Source organism: Phyllostomus discolor, chromosome 4 (genome assembly GCF_004126475.2).
Source record: "Phyllostomus discolor isolate MPI-MPIP mPhyDis1 chromosome 4, mPhyDis1.pri.v3, whole genome shotgun sequence".
NCBI lineage: Eukaryota > Metazoa > Chordata > Mammalia > Chiroptera > Phyllostomidae > Phyllostomus > Phyllostomus discolor.
The window spans coordinates 169,514,156-169,536,495 of record NC_040906.2 but is presented as its reverse complement, the minus strand read 5'-3'; the positions used below and the strand labels follow the sequence as shown (position 1 = coordinate 169,536,495).

At 40.2% G+C, this 22,340-nt stretch overlaps 1 protein-coding gene across 1 annotated transcript; it reads right to left on the bottom strand.

The window, feature by feature from the left end:
* Positions 1-4,595: 4,595 nt before the first annotated feature.
* On the bottom strand, positions 4,596-15,404 carry RFPL4B (ret finger protein like 4B). Its single transcript, XM_028510233.2, has 3 exons — positions 15,341-15,404; positions 6,238-6,351; positions 4,596-6,047 (listed from the first exon to the last, which is right to left on the bottom strand). The coding sequence occupies exon 3, from the start codon at positions 5,930-5,932 to the stop codon at positions 5,126-5,128; it is 807 nt and encodes a 268-aa protein (XP_028366034.1). The 5' UTR covers positions 5,933-6,047; positions 6,238-6,351; positions 15,341-15,404; the 3' UTR covers positions 4,596-5,125.
* Between the last annotated feature and the right edge of the window lie 6,936 nt (positions 15,405-22,340).

The window sequence follows — 22,340 nt, the reverse complement described above, 5'->3', positions numbered from 1 at the left end:
AGTTCATAGCAATACAGCCTACCTAAAAAGATAGAAACATTTCAAACAAACAACCTAACCCTATGCCTACAAGAACTCGAGGAACAACAACAAAGACAGCCCAGAGGAAGTAGAAGAAAGGAAATAACTAAGATCAGAGCAGAATTAAATGACATAGAGACTAAAAGCACAATTCTAAGGATCAATGAATCCAGGAGCTGGTTCTTTGAAAAGATAAACAAAATTGACAAGCCTTTAAGCAGGCTCATCAAAAAATAAAAATAAAATAAAGAGAGAGAGAGAGACAGAAAGGATCCAAATAAACACAATCAGAAATGAAAGAGGAGAGATTACAACTGACACCACAGAAATACAAAGGATTATAAGAAATTACTATAAAGAACTGTATGCCAGAAATTTGAAAACCTAGGTGAAATGGACAAATTTCTAGAAAAATATGATCTTCCAAAACTCAATGAAGAAGAAGCAGAAAGCCTGAACAGACCAATAACAGCAGATGAAATTGAAGCAGTAATCAAAAAACTCCCAACACACAAAAGCCCAGAACCAGATGGCTTCACAGGAGAATTCTACAAAGCATTTAAGGAAGAGCTAACCCCTAACCTCCACAGACTATTCAAAGAATCCAAAAAGATGGAAGACTCCCAAACTCTTTTTATGAAGCCAACATCATCCTAATCCAAAAACCAGATAAAGACACAACAGAGAAAGAAAACTTCAGGCCAATATCGCTCATGAACATAGATGCTAAAATCCTCAACAAAAATATTGGCAAACCGCATCCAACAATACATTAAAAAGATCATACACCATGACCAAGTGGGATTCATCCCAGGGATGCAAGGATGGTTCAATATTCGCAAATCAGTAAATGTAATACATCACATAAACAAAAGCAAAGACAAAAATCACATGATCATATCAATAGATGCGGAAAAAGGATTTGATAAGGTACAGCACCCATTTATGATAAAAACACTGAGCAAAGTGGGAATAGAAGGAGCATTCCTCAACATAATAAAGGCCATATATGAGAGACCTACAGCCAACATCATATTCAATGGGCAAAAACTAAAATCTTTTCCACTCAGATAAGGAACAAGACAAGGTTGTCCACAGTCACCACTTCTATTCAATATAGTATTAGAAGTTTTAGCCACAGTGACCAGACAAGAAAAGGAAATAAAAGGCATCCAATTGGAAAGGAGGAAACAATACTCTCATTGTTTGCAGATGACATGATAGCATACATGAAAAGTCCTATAGACTCCACCGCAAAACTGCTTGATCTAATAAATGAAGTTGGCAAAACAACGGGATACGAAGTCAATATCCAGAAATCAAAGGCATTTTTGTATACCAACAATGAAACAACAGAAGCAGAAATCAAGAAAAAAATCCCATTCCATATAGCAAAAAGAAAAATAAAATACCTAGGAATAAATCTAACCAAGGAAGTAAAAGACCAGTATACAGAAAACTATACAACACTGAAGAAAGAAATCAAGGAAGACACAAACAAATGGAAACATATACCATGTTCATGGATTGGAAGAATCAACATCATCAAAATGTCCATATTACCCAAAGCAATTTACAGATTCAATGCAATACCTATTAAAGTACCAATGGCATATATCACAGACATAGAACAAACATTTCAAAAATCTATGTAGACCCATAAACGACCTTGAATAGCTGCTGTAATTTTGAGAAAGAAGAGCAAAATAGGAAGGTATCACAATACCTGATACCGAACTGTATTACAAGGCCACTGTAATCAAAACAGCCTGGTACTGGCATAAGAACAGGCACATGGACCAATGGAACAGAACAGAGAGCCCAGAAATAAACCCAAGTCTCTATGGTCAATTAATATTTGACAAAGGGGACAGCAACATAAAATGGAGTAACAATAGCCTCTTTAACAAATGGTGTTGGAAGAACTAAACAGCTATGTGCAAAAAAGTGAAACTCGATCACCAACTTACACATACACAAAAATAAATTCAAGGTGGATAAAAGATTTAAATATAAGCCGTGACACCATGAAAGTCCTAGAGGAGAACATAGGCAGGAAAATCTCAGATATTTCATGCAGCAACATTTTTACTGATATGGCCCCCAGAGCAAGGGACATAAAGAAAAAAATAAACAAATTGGATCTCATCAAAATGAAAAGCTTCTGCACAGCTAAAGAAAACACTATTAAAAAAGACACTGTATGGGAAATACATATGTATTTGCCAATGATACCTCAGACAAGGGTTAATCTCCAAAATATATAAAGAACTTACACAACTCCACTCTAAGAAGACAAGCAACCCAGTTAAAAATGGACAAAGGACTTGAACAGACACTTCTCCAAGGAGGACACACAGAGGATCCAGAGACACATGAAAAAAATGTTCAGTATCCCTAGCTATCAGAGAGATGCAAATTAAAACCACAATGAAATACCACTTCACACCAGTCAGAGTGGCCATCATAAACAAAGCAACAAACAACAAGTGTTGGAGAGGTTGTGGAGAAAAGGGGACCCTAGTGCACTCTTGGTGGGATTGCAGACTGGTACAACCAGTATGGAAAACGGCATGGAATTTTCTCAAAAAACTAAAAATGAATCTGTCTTTTGACCCAGCAATTCCACTGCTAGGATTATATCCTAAGAACTTTGAAACACCAATCCAAAAGAACCTATGCATCCCAATGTTCATAGAAGCACAATTTACAATAGCTAGATGCTGGAAGCAACCTAGATACCCATCAGTAAATGAATGGATCAAAAAACTATGGTACATTTACAGGATGGAATTCCATGCAGCAGAAAGAAAGAAGGAGCTCCTACCCTTTGCAACAGCATGGATGGAACTGGAGAGCATTATGCTGAGTCAAGTAAGCCAGGGTGGTGAAAGACAAATACCATACAATCTCACCTTTAACAGGAACCTAAAGAACAAAACAAAGAAACAAGCAAAATATAACCAAAGACACTGAAATAGAGAACAATCTGACAGTGTTCAGAGGGGAGAGGAGAGGGAATTTCAGGGGAATTTCAGGGGAAAATGGGAAGGGTTTACAGGAAGAAGTATAAAGGGCACATGGATAAAAACTAGGGGTGGGTCAAAATGGGAGGGAGAAGGGGAGGGCTGGGTGGGTGGGTTGGGATGGGAGCAAAAGATAGAAAACTGTACTGCAACAACAATTAAAATACAAAAGATTAAAAAAAGAAAAAATTAAGAAGATAAACAAAAAATAATTTAAGCCCTCCAAATACTGAGCAGGGTGGTACTATTTGAAACCACGACTGACTGAAGAAGTTTCTCCCTTCAAGAAAGCAGAGACAAAAAGACCTAATTAGCCCTACACATAAGTAAGAATTTGAGTTTTCTGAATTTCCTTGGGAAAAGAGGAAGCTGTCTTTCTGGATGGGCAGCAAGGTGGCTGAGGAAAAGCATGGCTAAACTCAGGGGATCCTGAACTGTGATCACGGTCACCTAGAATGGTTATGAGATTTTTACAAAACTTCAGTATCTAACATCCAGGATTTGGCTATATATATATCCCATCAGTCACCCTAAAAATGGAAAACCTGCTATACTCATAGTGTTATGTTCTGAGTACTCTAGACAGAGAAGAGTAGATACTCAATGGGCTTCAATGTTGCCTTCTCCTAACTGTATAGTGAGGGAATCGTCACTAACCTCAAAAAACGTCATTTTTCTGCCCTGACCAGTGTGGCTCAGTGGGTTGTGCATCATCTCACAAACCAAAAGGTCACTGATTCTATTCCCAGTTAGGGCATATGCCTGGGTTTTAAGCCAAGTCCCCAGTTAGGGTCGTGGTGCACGAGGCAACTGATCATTGTTTCTGTAACAGTGATGTCCCTTTCCCTCTTTTTCCCTCCATTCCCCTCTCTCTAAAAATAAAATCTAAAAAAAAAAAAAAAGGTCATTTTCCTCAACTCATTATCTAGGAAAATTCCCACACAGTGGAAAGGAGGGCCTGCTGAAATTCCAGCCTGTGGAAAGGAACTGGTGTGCTTAAGGGATTCTGTGATCAGAGGGCTGGCAGAGTCCCAGAGCCCTCCCCTCTCCCCCACTCCTAGCTCCCAGCAAAGAACAGGGCACTCAGAACCTGGGACAAGAGGCTGAGTATCTTGGGGGCATCAGCATTCACCACACTCAAAAACAAAACTTAGGGACTGTTCAAGGACAGTAACCTCTTAAGAAGTAGAAATCTTCACCATTTTTTCCTGGTTGCTTCCTAGGCAAAAAGCTGGCATTTTTCTTACAGAAAGTTCCAGAACCAAATATTAGGAACATAGACTTGAGTCATCATAGTGAGCAATCGTCTTAACATACACTTTTGGGTGTTACCAGGGTATCAGAATTAATGACAAAAGTCACTGTGGGGAAGTGGGGGAGGGTGATAGACAAGAATGTCCCTAATGCCCTGAGCTTTGTTAACACACTGATCTAATTCCAGCTAAGATCACCCATCCTCCTCTATGCTTCCCTCCCTTCTCTTCAGTTGTTTGAAGGGTTGTTTGTTTTTAATGTAGACACTTATTAAATTAAATCAAATACAAAATTAAGTTTAAAATAATTGAGATTTAATGTATTGATTTAGAACAAGAACTAAAATTAAAATACATTTTGTCCTTTAGTCCACTGGCTTCAAAGTGTGGTCTCCACCGGCATTCACTTGAGAACTTCTAAATGCAAATCCTTCGGCTCCATCCCAGACCTACTGAAGTCATCCAAAAATTCTGAAGCACGATAGTTTTGAAATCAGTGTTCTAGTCCAGTGTTCCTTAATCCTGGCTGCACATTGAAATTACCTAGTAAACTTAGAAGTGTCATTGTCTGTGTCCCATCCTCAGAGATTCTATTTGATTGGTTCAGGGTATGGTTATGGATGTGGGAGTTTTTTTAAGTTTCTCTTGTGCTTGTAATTAGAAGTCAGGACTGAAAGCCATTGGTCCAGCCCACCTAATGTCATCTGGGCCTTTACAGTCAAGTATAGCCACTGAAATCAAATACACTCTTAGGAGTGTGAGGGTGGGAGAGGGACTAGTCTCCCTCCCAAAAACATAAAGAACATAAAGAACATCGTGAATTTCTCATGAGCAAATGCTCAGTGAGCCACCACTGTCTTCTTCTCCAGGCAACCCAAGACAAAAGAATGGACGCAGAGGCTCTGAAGAGAATTCACTGTGTATATAAATGAGGGCATCATTTCTAACATCAAAATACCTGATCTCTTCCAACTCAACATCTAGAAAAATTCCTATGCGGCTAAGGCCAGGGCTTGTAGGAATTCTGGTGTCTGGGATGGAGCCAGAGTAGATTGCTCCCTGCTTCATGCTAATGGTCCAGAAACCATGCTCCGGGGAAAAACTCTCCTTCTTTCTGTCGACTGATTCCTTGCAGACTCCCAGAGCCCACTCCTTCCCCTCTTCCACTTCTACCTCCCAGTAATGGCGACCAGAGGAAAAGCATGGGGTGCCCAGGACACAGGGCATAGCAGCAAATCTCTGGGGATCTTCCATCAAGTTGTGGCAGATCTTCCCACAGTGGACTTTCCTTAGATCCTCAGATAGGACAAGACGAGAGTTTGCAGTGACGGCGTCCAGAGTCATATCCTCCTGGAACTTCAAGAACTTCTCTGTCACGCACAGACTTTGGTTCAGGAGGAACTGGTGCTGTTTGATGAGAAGTGAGAGTATACTAACTTGCCATTCTTCCATAGGTGGTTTCTCGTTTACTCCTCGACATATGGGGCAGATTAATTTCGGATCTTCCATTTCCTGCAACCAGTGTTGCATGCAATCATAGCAGAATATGTGCATACAGGAGAGGGAAATGGGACGGTTGAAAAGCTCCAGACAAACTGAACAGCTTGCTTCATCTCGTAGTCTTGCAAACATGGTTTCTCAAGGTCACTCCTTAGCAGTCAACTGAACTGAAATGGCCCTTTATTGTCTTCTAGGGGCAATCAGGAGCCTTCAGTACAGTGTCTGCTCTTGAACAATCAGGCCGTACCTAAATACAATACAAAAATTAAATAATATAAATCTTTATATAGTTTATACATGAAAGTGACACTAAGTCACCAGAGGATCACAGTAAAGACAAAATCTATGAGAAAAACTATGAAAACAATCCAAAATCTAGGTGGTCACAAGAGAGAAAGAGGAAAATGGACATCATCTTTTCAAGTAGGGCAGTTTACCTTGTCTGGAGACTTCGAGGGGAAGTTTTATCTGTGGAAGCTAAGTCCAGCTGGGTCTTTAATAGGTTCTAGGAGTACGTCTCTGCCCCTAGTCAGTATTCCTTTGTAGGTCACCTGCAGTTCAAGAAAAAGAATTTCCACATTTAGATACAATTATAAAGCCAATCCTACCCTACTCGTCACAGAAAAGTGCCTCTAAGGAGCCCTCAAAATTTCAAAGAAAATTACCCTATATGAGTACAACTAGCCAAAACCACTGCAAAATGAATGATATGCCCATCATAGAATCGGTTTTAAGGACAAAAACCTGGGTTACTAGAGCAACCTGGAACTCATCTCCACCCAACAAATACTTATTAGCCTTCCATGCTCCCAGCCTCAGCTAGACTCTAGAGCTACAGAGTTGTATAATGAGAGATGGGATATCTACCGAGTGTAATGTGGAATCTTTGGAACCCCCCCACCCCGTTTCCTGACAGGGCCTAGCTGAGCAGCAGCAGAGATAACCACTTCTTCAAATCCCTTATCACCGGAGAGAGAAGATGGCGTTGGAGTAGGAGGGAACAGATTCCACTTCACCCTACACATGGGAGAAAATCCTAGCCAATCTATGGAGTAAATGAGCAAACAACCAACAGTACTTCAGCTTATATGAAATTAAGAGACCAAAAATTGTAGCCGACACCGAAAAACCAGATGGTAAGGAGAGTGCTTCAGGACAATAAGGTCCCAGGGACCAGCGCAGCTGCAGCCCCAGGCCCGGTGCCCACTGGGTCTGCCATAGAGTCCTTGGGAGAGAGCCAGGGCAACTGCTCCCTCCCTGTCCAAACAAAGTCTGAGCAGCACCGGGAGAAACGTGGTTGCTTTAAGTTGCAGAGAGGGGAATAAGGACTAAGTAGCAAACAAATAGGGGCTGTGAGCACCCACCGAGTCTGTGGATGCTGGCAGAGTTGAAAGTTGTGCAGTGACAGGCCCTGACCCCAATAGTCACTGATCTGGCTGGAGAATTGGGCTGTGCGAAAGGCCAGGCCACTGTATGGAGCAGCAGGCTTGAGTAGGAGAAATTTCTCAAAAAGAAAAAGTGAAAAGAGAAACACTGTTTGGGGAATTCTCCTACAGCAATTGCTCCGGCCTCCCCTCCACCCAGCTGAGCAGTGATCCTGAGGTTGTGCAGAAGGTTGTGCAGAAGACCCTGTGTATACACCCCCATAGCACTGGGAAGGGTGTGTACCCGTGGGACCGAGGCAGCCTGGCCGAGCGTGTGCGTGCCCACACCCCAGCCCACAGCAGTAACCCCAGGGGGAAAGGCCTGGATCCTACACCCAAGGCACCGGGGAGAGGCTCCAGGATAGCTCCAGGGAGAGTACTTGCAGGCTGACTGAGTGCAGATTGGGGAGGAAGAAAAGCCATACCAATTGCCCCTCAGCCTGCTGCAGCCAGCAAGACCAGAAAAAAAGGTGTGGCCACTTTGAAATCAAAAGGCTTTTTTATCTTATTCTATTTTTATTTTTTTAATAATTTTTTATTTTTTAATTTTTATTATTTTTTATCTTTCAATTCCTTTTTTCTCTCTTTCCTTCTTTCTTGTTTTACTCCTTCTTCCTGTCTTTCCAATTTTATCTCTTTTTCCTTTCTTCTGCCTTTTTTTTAACACCTACAAATGAGACAAAAAATAAAAACCCTGGAACTGTAAAAAGACCAGAGTTGGACTCAAAGAAGGGGTATCACAATAGCTGAAACAGTGAGAAAAATTTCGCTGCTATTACAGAGAAACTGCAACTTATTGCATATTTGTATTAGTATTTGTTTTCATTATTCTTATATCTTATATTTTAATAGTATTTTTGTATTCCTCCTCTTTCGGTATAGTCTGCTTTGTTTGGCTGGTTATATTGTATCATTTGACAGGTTTCCCCTGATATCTCTTTCAGAGTATATTGCTAATTTACTGTCCTTCACAAAACTTGAGTCCCATTAACACACTACTCAAGGTCCTATACTCCTTCTTCTTTTTATCCAGATCACATAGATTCTGTCATATGAATGTTGCTCTAATATTATTGTAAATAATTGCTGTTCCATGAAATTGTAAGTACTTCACAACACCTCCCCCCTGCCCCCCACCCACAGACCTTAGGCCACTTCAGTTTCCTGAACTCTATTCCTGTAGTGGTTAACTCTATTCTCTCACACACTACACTTATTTGCTGTCCTCTACTCTCACCTTACCTCAGAATCTGACCTCCCAAAACCTCACTGCTTTCTAGATGCAACTCACAATCCTTCCCTCTGCAACAAGAGTCTTATCTTCTTTCCATCCTTTCTAAAAATCAACTAGTTGGGTCAAAGATCATGGTTAACACTATACATAGTTAAATGATCTCCTATCTCTTCTCTACTGGCTGCTACTGTAAATATCATAGAATACTCTCTTACTGTCTTAAACCATTTTGCCTTCCCCCTCCAACTGATCACAAAAAAGAGTAGGTGGAAGCAGTGAACACCAGGATACTCACTGGAAGAGGAAATCCAACAACAAAGGGACCACTAACAGATAACAACAGAAGAAGGTGAAGGAGGGAATGGAAACCACACAAATCTCAATCCAGGACCTACCTGGAAATACAACCAAATAGTGGAGAAAATACCCAGTACAAACAACTGAACAAGAGCAAGAGAGAATCCTCAAAACCTTGTACACATGGAAGAACCACCTTCAACAAAACCTGCCCTCACCAGCACAACAAAATACAAGAGGTGGTGGACATAGTGACCCTCATTTAACCACCTGGTGGGAAGGAACCACCAAAGAAAGACCCAACAACAATCAAAACACAAACACAAACACAAACAGAGAGCCAACTTAAATGACAGCCCAAGACCAGTGAGCTCAGGAGATCAAGGAAACTGCACCACTGAATCTCACAGGTATTCTACCACAGAAGTTCACACCATAAACCCAGGGAGCCAGAACAGATCAATTTAAGAAGCTGAGGATAACAAGAAATGACTCAAAAACAATGGGAAGACAAAGAAACAATCCCCAAATGAAAGGAAAGGAGGAAGCCTCACAAAGAATGCTAAATGAAATAGAGGTAACTCAACTGACAGATATTGAGTTCAAAGCAATGGTCATCAGGAAGCTCAATGAGCCCACAATGAGCTACCAGAAACTACAGGGAAGCTACAATGAACTCACCGAAAACTATATCAACATGAAAAAGGAACTACAAATTATCACCAAGGGCCAAGAGGAAATGAAGAATACAATTTCTGAACTGAAGAACACAGCAGAAAGAATGAAAAGCAAGATCGATGAAACAGAAGATCGGATCTTCGAGCTAGAGGACAAAGTAGAAGAAATCACCCAGAAGGAGCAATAAAAGGAAAAGAGGCTCAAAAAGAATGAAGAGGGATTAAGAGAAATGCAAGACAATATGAAACATAATAATATCCATATAATAGGGATACCAGAAGGAGAAGAGGAAGACCAAGGGATAGAAAACCTATTTGAAACCGTAATGATGGAAAACTTCCCTAATTTGATGAGAGAAAAAGTCACACAAATCCAGGGAACACAGAGATTTCCAATCAAGAGGAACCCAAAGAGGCCCACTTCAAGACATATCATGATTAAAATGGCAAAATACCAAGACAAAGAGAGAATCTTAACAGCAGCAAGGGAGAAATGAAGTAACATACAAGGGAGCCCCACTAAGGTTAGCAGCTGACTTCTCAATGGAAACACTCTAAGCCAGAAGAGAATGGCAAGAAATATTCCAAGTAATGAGAACCAGAGGCCTGCAAGCAACGCTACTTTACCCAGGAAGGCTCTCAATAAAGATAGAAGGCCAAATAAAGAGCTTCCCAGATAAAAGAAGTCGAAAAGAATACACCTCCACCAAACCAGCTCTGCAAGAGATGCTAAAGGGACTTCTTTAAGAAAATGAAGGAAGGGGTGGGGGGGAACACAGGTACGAAAATGGCAATGAATAAGTACCTATCAGTAATAACCTTAAATGTAACTGGATTAAATGCTCCAATCAAAAGACATAAAATACCTGAATGGATAAGAAAGCAGGACCCACACATATGCTGCCTACAAGAGACCCACCTCAGAATAGAAGACCTACACAGACTGAAAGTGATTGGCTGGAAAAAAAATATTCCAAGCAAACAGACAGGGAAAAAAAAGCTGGGGTAGCAATACTCATATCAGACAAAATAAACTTCAAATAAAGGGCCATAAAGAGAGACCCAGAACGTCACTACATAATACTCAAGGGAAGAATCCACCAAGAAGACTTAAACATTGTAAATATATATGTACCCAACATAGGAGCACCCAAATACATAAAGAACATCTTAGAGGACTTCAAGAAAGATATTGACAGCAACACAATTATAGTAGGGGATTTTAACACCCCACTGTCAAAAATGGACAGATCTTCCAAACAAAATATCAACAAAGATATTGTGGCATTGAACAATGCCCTAGATGAAGTGGACCTAACTGATATATACAGAGCCCTTCATCCCAAACAAGCAAAATACACATTCTTGTCAAATGCACATGGAACATTTTCAGATACGCCAGCAGATAGGACACAAAACAAGCCTCAACAAATTCAAGAAAATTGTCATTATACCAGACATTTTCTTTGACCACAAAGGACTGAAACTAGAAACCAACCCCAAGGGAAAAAACCCAGAACACTCAAAATCATGGAGATTGAATAGCAAGTTTAAACAATGAATGGGTCAAAAATGAAATTAGAAAAGAAATCAGACAGTTTCTGGAAACAAATGAAAATGAATTCACAACAACCCAAAACTTATGGGACACAGCCAAGGCAGTCCTGAGAGGAAAGTTCATAGCGATACAGGCCTACCTAAAAAGATAGAAACATTTCAAACAAACAACCTAACCCTATGCCTACAAGAACTCGAGGAACAACAACAAAGACAGCCCAGAGGAAGTAGAAGAAAGGAAATAACTTAGATCAGAGCAGACATAGAGACTAAAAGCACAATTCTAAGGATCAATGAATCCAGGAGCTGGTTCTTTGAAAAGATAAACAAAATTGGCAAGCCTTTAAGCAGGCTCATCAAAAAAAAAAAAAAAAAGAGAGAGAGAGAGAGAGACAGAGAGAGAGAGAGACAGAGAGAGAAAGGATCCAAATAAACACAATCAGAAATGAAAGAGGAGAGATTACAACTGACACCACAGAAATACAAAGGATTATAAGAAATTACTATAAAGAACTGTATGCCAGAAATTTGAAAACCTAGGTGAAATGGACAAATTTCCCAAAAAATATAATCTTCCAAAACTCAATGAAGAAGAAGCAGAAAGCCTGAACAGACCAATAACAGCAGATGAAATTGAAGCAGTAATCAAAAAACTCCCAACACACAAAAGCCCGGAACCAGATGGCTTCACAGGAGAATTCTACAAAGCATTTAAGGAAGAGCTAACCCCTAACCTCCACAGACTATTCAAAGAATCCAAAAAGATGGAAGACTCCCAAACTCTTTTTATGAAGCCAACATCATCCTAATCCAAAAACCAGATAAAGACACAACAGAGAAAGAAAACTTCAGGCCAATATCGCTCATGAACATAGATGCTAAAATCCTCAACAAAATATTGGCAAACCGCATCCAACAATACATTAAAAAGATCATACACCATGACCAAGTGGGATTCATCCCAGGGATGCAAGGATGGTTCAATATTCGCAAATCAGTAAATGTAATACATCACATAAACAAAAGCAAGGACAAAAATCACATGATCATATCAATAGATGCGGAAAAAGGATTTGATAAGGTACAGCACCCATTTATGATAGAAACACTCAGCAAAGTGGGAATAGAGGGAGCATTCCTCAACATAATAAAGGCCATATATGAGAGACCTACAGCCAACATCATACTCAATGGGCAAAAACTAAAATCTTTTCCACTAAGATCAGGAACAAGACAAGGTTGTCCACAGTCACCACTTCTATTCAATATAGTATTAGAAGTTTTAGCCACAGTGACCATACAAGAAAAGGAAATAAAAGGCATCCAACTGGAAAGGAGGAAACAAAACTGTCACTGTTTGCAGATGACATGAAAGCATACATAGAAAATCCTATAGACTCTACGAAAAAACTGCTTGACCTAATAAATGAATTTGGCAAAAACAACGGGATACGAAGTCAATATCCAGAAATCAAAAGCATATTTGTATACCAACAATGAAACAACAGAAGCAGAAATCAAGAAAAAAAATCCCATTCCATATAGCAAAAAGAAAAATAAAATACCTAGGAATAAATCTAACCAAGGAGGTAAAAGACCTGTATGCAGAAAACTATACAACACTAAAGAAAGAAATCAAGGAAGACACAAACAAATGGAAACATATAGCATGTTCATGGATTGGAAGAATTAACATCATCAAAATGTCCATATTACCCAAAGCAATTTACAGATTCAATGCAATACCTATTAAAGTACCAATGGCATATATCACAGACATAAAACAAACATTTCAAAAAATCTATGTGGAACCATAAACAATCCCGAATAGCCGCTGCAATTTTGAGAAAGAAGAGCAAAATAGGAGGGTATCACAATACCTGATACCGAACTGTATTACAAGGCCACTGTAATCAAAACAGCCTGGTACTGGCATAAGAACAGGCACATGGACCAATGGAACAGAACAGAGAGCCCAGAAATAAACCCAAGTCTCTATGGTCAATTAATATTTGACAAAGGGGACAGCAACATAAAATGGAGTAACAATAGCCTCTTTAACAAATGATGTTGGGAGAACTAAACAGCTATGTGCAAAAAAGTGAAACTCGAGCACCAGCTTACACCATACACAAAAATAAATTCAAGGTGGATAAAAGATTTAAATATAGCCCTGGCTGGTATAGCTCAGTGGATTGAGTGCGGTCTGTGAACCAGAGTATCGCAGGTTCTATTCCCAGTCAGGGTACATGCCTGGGTTGGGGGCCATGACCCCCAACAACCGCACATTGATGTTTCTCTCTCTCTCTCCTTTTCCCTTCCTTCCCTCTCTAAAAATAAATAAATAAAATCTTAAAAAAAAACTAAAATGTAAAAAAAAAAGAGGTTTAAATATAAGCCATGACACCATTAAAGTCCTAGAGGAGAACATAGGCAGGAAAATCTCAGATATTTCATGCAGCAACATTTTTACTGATATGGCCCCCAGAGCAAGGGACATAAAGGAAAGAATAAACAAATGGGATCTTATCAAAATGAAAAGCTTCTGCACAGCTAAAGAAAACACTATTAAAATAAAAAAGAGAACCAACTGTATGGGAAAACATTTGCCAATGATACCTCAGACAAGGGTTAATCTCCAAAATATATAAAGAACTTACACAACTCCACTCTAAGAAGACAAGCAACCCAGTTAAAAAATGGACAAAGGACTTGAACAGACAGTTCCCCAAGGAGGACACACAGAGGATCCAGAGAGACATGAAAAGATGCTCAATATCGCTAGCTATCAGAGAGATGCAAATTAAAACCACAATGAAATACCACTTCACACCAGTCAGAGTGGCCATCATAAACAAAGCAACAAACAACAAGTGTTGGAGAGGTTGTGGAGAAAAGAGGACCCTAGTGCACTTTTGGTGGGATTGCAGACTGCTACAACCAGTATGGAAAACAGTATGGAATTTTCTCAAAAAACTAAAAATGAATCTGTCTTTTGACCCAGCAATTTCACTGCTAGGATTATATCCTAAGAACTTTGAAACACCAATCCAAAAGAACCTATGCACCCCAATGTTCATAGCAGCACAATTTAAAATAGCTAAGTGTTGGAAGCAACCTAGATGCCCATCAGTAAATGAATGGAATCAAAAACTATGGTACATTTACACGATCGACTTCTATGCAGCAGAAAGAAAGAAGGAGCTCCTACCCTTTGCAACAGCATGGATGGAACTGGAGAGCATTATGCTGAGTGAAATAAACCGGGTGGTGAAAGACAAATACCATATGATCTCACCTTTAACAGGAACCTAAAGAACAAAACAAACAAGCAAAATATAACCAAAGACACTGAAATAGAGAACAGGCTGATAATGACCAGAGGGGAGAAGGGAGGGAATTTTAGGGGAAAAGGGGGAGGGTTTACAGGAACAGGTATAAAAGACACGTCGACAAAAACTAGGGAGTGGAAATTGGAGGGAGGTGGGGAGGGCTTGGGGGATGGGCTGGGATGGGAGTAAAAGACAGAAAAATGTACTTGAACAACAATTAAAATAAAAATTAAAAAAAATCACCTATCACCATTTCCAAAAAAACCCCAACAAATTGAGATAGTGCTTGCAATGTAAATGTGTTTGCCTAACCCACCTTTGAAGATTATCTAAGAAAACAATTTCACAAAAGAAAAAAATGCTACCTCTTTAAAAACTTATTTGCAATGTTATCTATGCTCCCAAATAATCTGAAATGATCTAACTATATAATAATGAAAGGATTCAGTTAATTATAACACAGCTATTGAAAGTGGTAGGTATGTTAAAGTGAAAACCCAGAAAAGCCTTGAAGAAAATGTTAGAAAATAAAAAGGAGCTATTTTTTTTTAAGATTTTATTTATTTATTTTTAGAGAGGGAAGGGAGGGAGATAGATAGATAGATAGATAGATAGATAGATAGATAGATAGACAGACATCAATGTGCGGTTGCTGGGAGTTCTGGCCTGCAACCCAGGAATGTACCCTGGCTGGGAATCGAACCTGGGACACTTTGGTTCCCAGCCCGCGCTCAATCCACTGAGCTACGCCAGCCAGGGATAAAAAGGAGCTATTTTAAAACCATATACAGTAGTTGAAAACACAGAAAAATACAAATACATATAAAAACGACCTAAAGTTAGTATGTAAAAATTTAAATGGTTATGTTAGAATGGAACATGAATAAAATTCCCTGGTATTGAATAAGATGAATTCTTTCCCTCCCGAAATCCAAAAGTAAAGGCATTGGAAAGATAAGTTGTAGGAAAGAGAGAGAAATGGGGCAGGGGAAACAGCCCAGACAGAAGCAATCCCTTACCTTGAATTAGGGACTTTCGGCTGAGGTTCTGAAGGTCTGAGGGCTGAAGGTCTGAACTCCACACCACCACCTCTCCTGGGCCTCACTTCCTCCTGAAGTGTGTTTGAGCACACAGACTCTGCATTTTTATAGTCCTCCAGACGTAGTCTCCACCCACACTCAAGCTCTGGACCCCACTAATTGGATCAACTAAATCCACTAAATCCAATCAAGTAAACTTAATCCTATTTCTTGGCCAACTTGAATCCACTGCCTGTGCTCTTTTTTTAACTCTTCAGATGCAATCAACATTTAATATTATACGAGTTTCAGGTATACAGAATAGAGGTTAGACGTTTATATAACTTATGAAGTGATCCCCCATAACTCTCATACCATCTGACATCATATGTAGTTATCTCAATATTATTGACTATATTCCCTGTGCTATATTTCACATCCTTGTGACTATTTTGCAACTGCCAATGTGTACTTTTAATCCCTTGAATTTTTTCACCCAGCTTCCCAACCTCCTCCCTGTAATATCTTAATACCCACAGTACAACATAATAAAAATGTGCACGAAGACTTTTTATTTTTAGAGTAATTTTAAATTTTCACTAATGTTTCTACAAGGTAAGATTAAATCACAAAGTAAGTTCAATTCCATAGGTTCCTGATTAAAAATAAAATGGACTTTCACGCATGCTGGTAAGATAAGAGGCTTGCAAAGCAAATTGGGCCCTTCTGGTGCTGATTCCCGGGTGGGTAGGTTTGTGTACGTTCTAGGACCCTGTGAGTCTCTCCAGTGAACTCTCCTGTGATAATGGGAGTTTCTCCCACCCCGGCAACCCCCACAGGTGTTTTCAGTCAGAGGTTTTGAGACTTTATTTCCCCACAACTGGAACCCTGGGTTGTGTAGTCTGTCTTGCTCCCCAATTGTTCCTCCTGGTTTATCCACACAAGAATGTAGGACCATCCCGTCCTCCAGCCACCACCTTGCTATTGCCACATGTCTTCTCTGCCCCAGCTGCCTGTCTCTGCCCCTCCTACCACATGAGGGACTCCACCCAGAGCCCTGCCCCCTGGCCATCGAAGACATAATCTGCTTGGGGAGGAAAGGTAGCCAATCTCTCAAAGGAGAAGGGCCTTGAGAACATTCCCAATGGGCTTTTATTGAGTTTAATTTGCATAGGAATGCAGGGAAAGATCATCAATCATTGTCAGGCAGTAATAATCAAACAATAGATAGCATTCAAAGAACTATGAGGGCTTATTCTGAGTGAGGGTCAGATAGCTAAAAGGGCCATAAAACTTTGGGAAACAAATTCATTTTATGTTTGGACCCTTATCAGAAAATTGAGGGCATTCTTAGCAAAGCAGATTTCACAGGATTTTATGCATTCTTTCTTAGGCCTGATCGACCTGGGGAACCACCCATTCCTGCCCAGGGCTATACCACCCTCTGTCATTGTTTTAGGCTTAAGTCAGGTGGGAGGAGTAAGGCAGCCAAGAGATTACGAGACTTCTTACAGACAGAATGAGTATTCAGGCTCTGTCAAAGCTGAGGGGTGAGGGTCTATCACCCCTTTTTCCTATAGTCCCCAAAGTCCTTCCCTGATGCCCCCATCACAACCATGCCTGTCTAGGCCTTCCCTTTCTTGAAGAATCTTACCAGCCATTGGCTAACTAGACACCTGTCTAGGTCCAAGCAGGGTGAAGTAAAGGGGGCAGAGGTAGTACCCCTGTTGGGAAGATAAGTTTTGTCTCCTTAGTGGCTTATGGTCCCCAGCTCTCTCACTGAGCCTTAGCCATGGGAGGCGGGGGGAGGTTACAGCTTCTGCAATCAAGCAGAGCAGTTCCCAACACTACCAGTCTGGATGAATATATCTTCTTTAACTCCTTGGTTGTCAGACTTCCATACAGTTTGATTTTATGGCAGTTCTAGTTGGTTTTTGTTTTTAAATTGTTTGTTGTCCATTTTTTTTTGGTTTCATGAGGAAGCAAAGCAACCTATGCCTCCATTTGGCCAAAAAGCCTAATGCTCATTTCTTAAAATAGCTCTGAAAGCAATGTCAGCTAATTTATGTGAAAGGAATGGAGGAAACTATTATAACCTTACTTTCCTATCTAGGCCCTCCTCCCACCTAAAACTTTTGCAATTATCTATGACTATCCATGACTATAAGAAGTGTCCAACAAAGATGAGTTGATAGTTTGTAATGAATTTATTTATTAATTCAGGTATTCCTACCACAAATAATATATCCCATGCCCCTATGATAGGTGCCAACAATACACCTAAGTGCAATGTAAGGGTTCTGTAATTCTGGAACTTAGAAGGATCTGGGCTTACAGACATGGATGCAAAAGGGATTAGCATGTAAATGCAAGTGGTAGCTAGGAGACAGAGAAGTGATTGGCATGGCCCATGAAAGCTGTACAGAGTGAGAAAGGAGGGTCTAGGGCAGAACTCTGAAAAACACCAGCATTTGGAGGAAGACGAAAAGCAAAAGAAGTTACGTCAAAGATGGTGAAGAAAAACACCCCCCAATAACCAATTGCACAATTCTGGAGTCCAAAGGCCTCCAGTCCAATGGAGACAACTCTGAGAATGCCAAGCAATGCAGCCTTACCGGCCTTGGGTATCAGGCCAGAAAAAGCCAGAGCTAGGAGTTCTAGGAGATTGTGGAATTGGCCAGAGTCCTGAAATCTAAATGAACAAAGAAGTTTGGAAAAATAAATATGATGTAGTATATTTATGAAGGGGAAAGGCCAGTCAGGCCACGCACACTGCAAAATAGAGGTCAGAGCAAAGCCCCCAATCTAAGGACACAAATCCAGACAGGAAGGAAGATTGGCCAAGGGTGAGTGTGGGTGTGGCTGCTTAAATTATAAAGTCTCAGTGTAAGTAAGGACTATACAGTTTATATATAATATCTCTCTTTTCCTCAAGAACTTATTCTAGGGAAATTCTTTTTTAAAAAATATTTGTTACTGATATCGACCGAGTTCTCCTTTGCTAGTATTAAATAATGAGCAGTACATTTGAAATTGTCTTTTTGCTTATTAAGTAATCACAGTTTTAAAATTTTTAGCAAAACTACCCAGATGCCTGTCTCTTCTGAAATAAAATATTTAACTTATTTTTCGCACCCTTTTGGGCTATTAGAAAGTGATAACTAAGGTTTGGGTGAGATATTATTCAAAAATATAAAAATGTTTTAATTTTTATTTTTTAGAGATTTTATTTATTTATTTTTAAAGAGAGGAACCTGGTCCACAACCTGTGCATGTGCCCTGACCAGGAATCGAACAGGCAACCTTTTGGTTTGTGGGACAGTGCTCAACCCCCCTGAGCCACAGCAGTCAAAGCAGAATGCAAAAATGTTTCAAAGTAATCAAAAACACAGTCGACTAATTAAACATGACCTTGCAAGTGCACACTGAAGCCCAAATTAGTGTCACTATAATGTTGAAAAGTCAAACCACAAAGTCCTGGTAGATTCAGTATGTGCTTCTGAAATGTCCAGAGGGCTATCTGTAGGTTACCCAGAGTGATCTTGTTCTAGGAATTAATAAAATATGAAGCACACGGGGTTCAGCACGTCATATAACAAAGATTATGCCAGGTATTGAAGAAAAGTTTTGAAGTACATATTTTTATACTAAATTTTAAAAGCTTAACGTTCTTTAATGTCAGCGTGGTTCAGATTACTGCAGTTTACTGTGCTGATTCAGCAAAACCGAGTTCTTCCTCTACTGGGCTGGAAAAAACATTCACATCCAGAGTCAAATGTATCTCAGTTGCCCCAGCAAAGCTGAAATGCTCCAGAATCTGTGTTGCATACAGCCATCTACCGGGTCTTTTGTGGAACTGCAGCCCCAGTCTTCATTGTTTATGATCTTCACCGTGGTGGCAAGTAGAAACCCAATCAATGAGCATTCCTTGCCTTTGAGCTTGTGGGAGGTTTTATACATATTTTTTAAAAATAAAAATGATAGATGCACACTTATGCTGTTATATTCATTGAGAGACACAGGATGATTTTAAGAATGTTAGGAATAATAGGGTAAAATTAGATAAAAAATTGTTTCACTGGGAGCAAATCAATTTATAAAATTTATAATCACCTTTCTTCAGATAGAAATCATCAGATAGAACAGACAAAAAGGTATTCAGGGTTATTTTTAAAAATCAAACTCAAAAGCATACAACTTTAATTAAGATGACTGAATTATGTATATGCGAAAGGAAAGAAAATATTCCTACATGTCTGTTTTATTTGCTCTTCTAGTATTATCAGGCATCAATCATTCAAATATCAAGAGTCTACAATTGTTCCATCCTCTCCTATTTTTTCATCAACTTCTGGTCATTTCTCGGCAGCAGTGAGGCCAAAGGAAAGGAGATAACACATAATCTCCGTGCTGAGCTGTCACGCCCAGGCTTCTTAGTCAAGCTTGTTGGCAATTCTGAGAGGTCGCTAGGAGAAGAGATTTTGAAATTCAAATAGAATTCCATTATGGATTTAATTCACTAAGTCACTAATATTACTAACTGAATACTGGATTTCTTTTTTTTTCTTTTTTTCTTATTGACGTTCAAATATGGTTGTCTCCATTTTCCCATCACCACTTTCCCCGACCTACCCATGCTCATCACCTCCCACCCTCAATCCCAACCTCCCCCCTCCTTGGCTCCATCCTTGGGTCCCTCATTCATGTTCATTTATGTCCCTTTCTCTTCTTTCCCACGTTATTTCCCTCTTCCCCGCCCCGCTAGTTACTGTCAGTTTGTTGTTGATTTCAATGTCTCTGGCTATATCTTGCTTGCCAGTTTGTTTTGTTAATTAAGTTCCACTTATAGGTGAGATCATATGGTATTTGTCTTTCACCACTTGGCTTACTTCACTTAGCATAATACTCTCCAGCTCCATCCACGCTGTTGCAAAGGGTAGGAGTTCCTTCTTTCTTTCTGCTGCATAGAATTCCATTGTGTAAATGTACCATAGGTTTTTGATCTACTCATTTACCACTGGGTTTCAATTTAATAGGCAATTATAATCTGTGCCTACTACATAGTTGACACAAAACCTGTACCTAATACTAGTGACACCTGGGTAAGACCAAATTTGCAAGGTGTTGGCTGGCTGCTAAGACGCACTGTGTATTAGCAGAGAGCCTGAAATGCCACAGTTCTAAATACATTCTTTTTCTGATATGACAGGCACGGTCTTGTAAAAATTAGGGTGGAATAACAATGTAGGACAATATCTTGAGTGGATAGGTGACAATTCAGTCCCTGGGAAAGGGAAGCAATGGGGAAGAAACAGTCACAGCAGCCCGGAGGGGAGGAGAGCAAGGGTTTGGAAGAGAAGGGAGGTGTCACTCCTGCTGGGCGATTTTGTTCACATTGGTTCTTACTCTCTTGTTCCTCAGCCCAAAAGACTGAGAGGTCTCCATTACAATTTCTTAAATTTATTATATGAAAAGGAGGAGCTGTTGCACTTTTCTTTATTTTTTGTAAAGAACTTTTATAGGAAACACTTGTTTTTGAGCCTTCAGATTGCTACAGATCTTCCAAAAACCATTTGAACTCCCATTTTAAGGAAACCTAACATTAGCCAAGGTAAGGTTGTCCCTTAGGTCATGGAGAATAAGGCCAAAAATCTGTGCTTCAGCTATTGTGGCCATTTGTTTCCCCTCCAGACTAACCAACATTTCAGAACAAACCAGCTCCCACACAGTTAGAGGAGGCTTCAGACCCCTCCCTGTGACCATCTACGGCTCTCACTCCTCAAGGGACAGAACAAAATCACCCAAAGTGAGATGATGAGGGAAATTTTTCATCCTTTCTCATGCTCTGCATATTTATTTACGTCATCTTCCTGAATCATTTTCAGGAATGGCAAAACCAAGCAAAATGTCATTTGGGCTCCTAATTTTAAACATCTGCCAGAATCATGCTCCTACAAGCCAGAAACCCTCCAAGCTTCCTGCCTTCCCCTTCCCTCGGCGTGTGCTTGCCCACATTGCTCAACTCCCACAGCCACCACCACCCCGCCCCCGCAGCTGACTCCACCATCATCCCAGGCTAAGACACACTTTTGTTGGCCCCAGTGGCCACAACAGCCTCCTAACTGGTGGCCTTGCATCTACTCTATCCCCCTTCCAATCTTTCTGTTAGACCCACCATTCCCTGCCCCTTGGTTAAAACTCTTTAGTGGATCCCCATGGTCCTTAAGATACAGGCCACAGTCTCTCCATGTAGGTCATGCATTGCCCAGTGTCTGGACATGATCTATGTCTTCCATCTTAGCTCTACCACTCTCCCCCTTCATTGTCCATGCACGATCCTGCAGTCAATTCTGTGACATGCTAAGCCACTCCTCCCAGGGTCTGAGCACGTACTCTTTGGGCCTGAGAGACCCCTCCTTCCCTTCCTCCTTGATTGATTTCTCCTCATCCTTTAAACAAAGCTTTCCCTGAGCCCGAGCCCAAGCCTCCTTCTTTTGATAAACTGCCTCATAAAATCTTACTCTTTTCCTTTGAAGCACTTAGCATGGGGTTATTATTAATATTGTGTGATTATTACCAAATAATAAAATTATTTAATGCGATTATTTGTTTGTAATCTGTTTCTCCTAGTAGATGATGAGTCTCATAAGGACAAGAGCAGATTCTGCTCACTTTTACACCCTGAGCCCCTGGCCAGGGTCAGCTTCATAGATGTGTCATCTATGCAGTTGCAGAGGAGGTCTGGAAAGACACTATACCCAGTTTAATGCTCTGCTGCCACTGTCTTAAAATTCTTAATTGTTTGACAAGGGGCTCTCCACATTTTTCCTTTGAGCTGGGACCTGCAAATTATGTAGCTGGTCCTGCAAGCAGCATGATATTTGACACATAAAAGGTACGCAATAAATATATCCTCAATACGTAAAGAATAATTATACTTAGAATGATTAATATACAGCTGACTATGCAGCCAGTCTTACAAAAGATACAGACTCATGAA

What these genes read in the sequence shown, in the direction of transcription:
- RFPL4B (XM_028510233.2), bottom strand. Translation starts at nt 5,932, where the DNA reads ATGTTTGCAAGACTACGAGATGAAGCAAGCTGTTCAGTTTGTCTGGAG.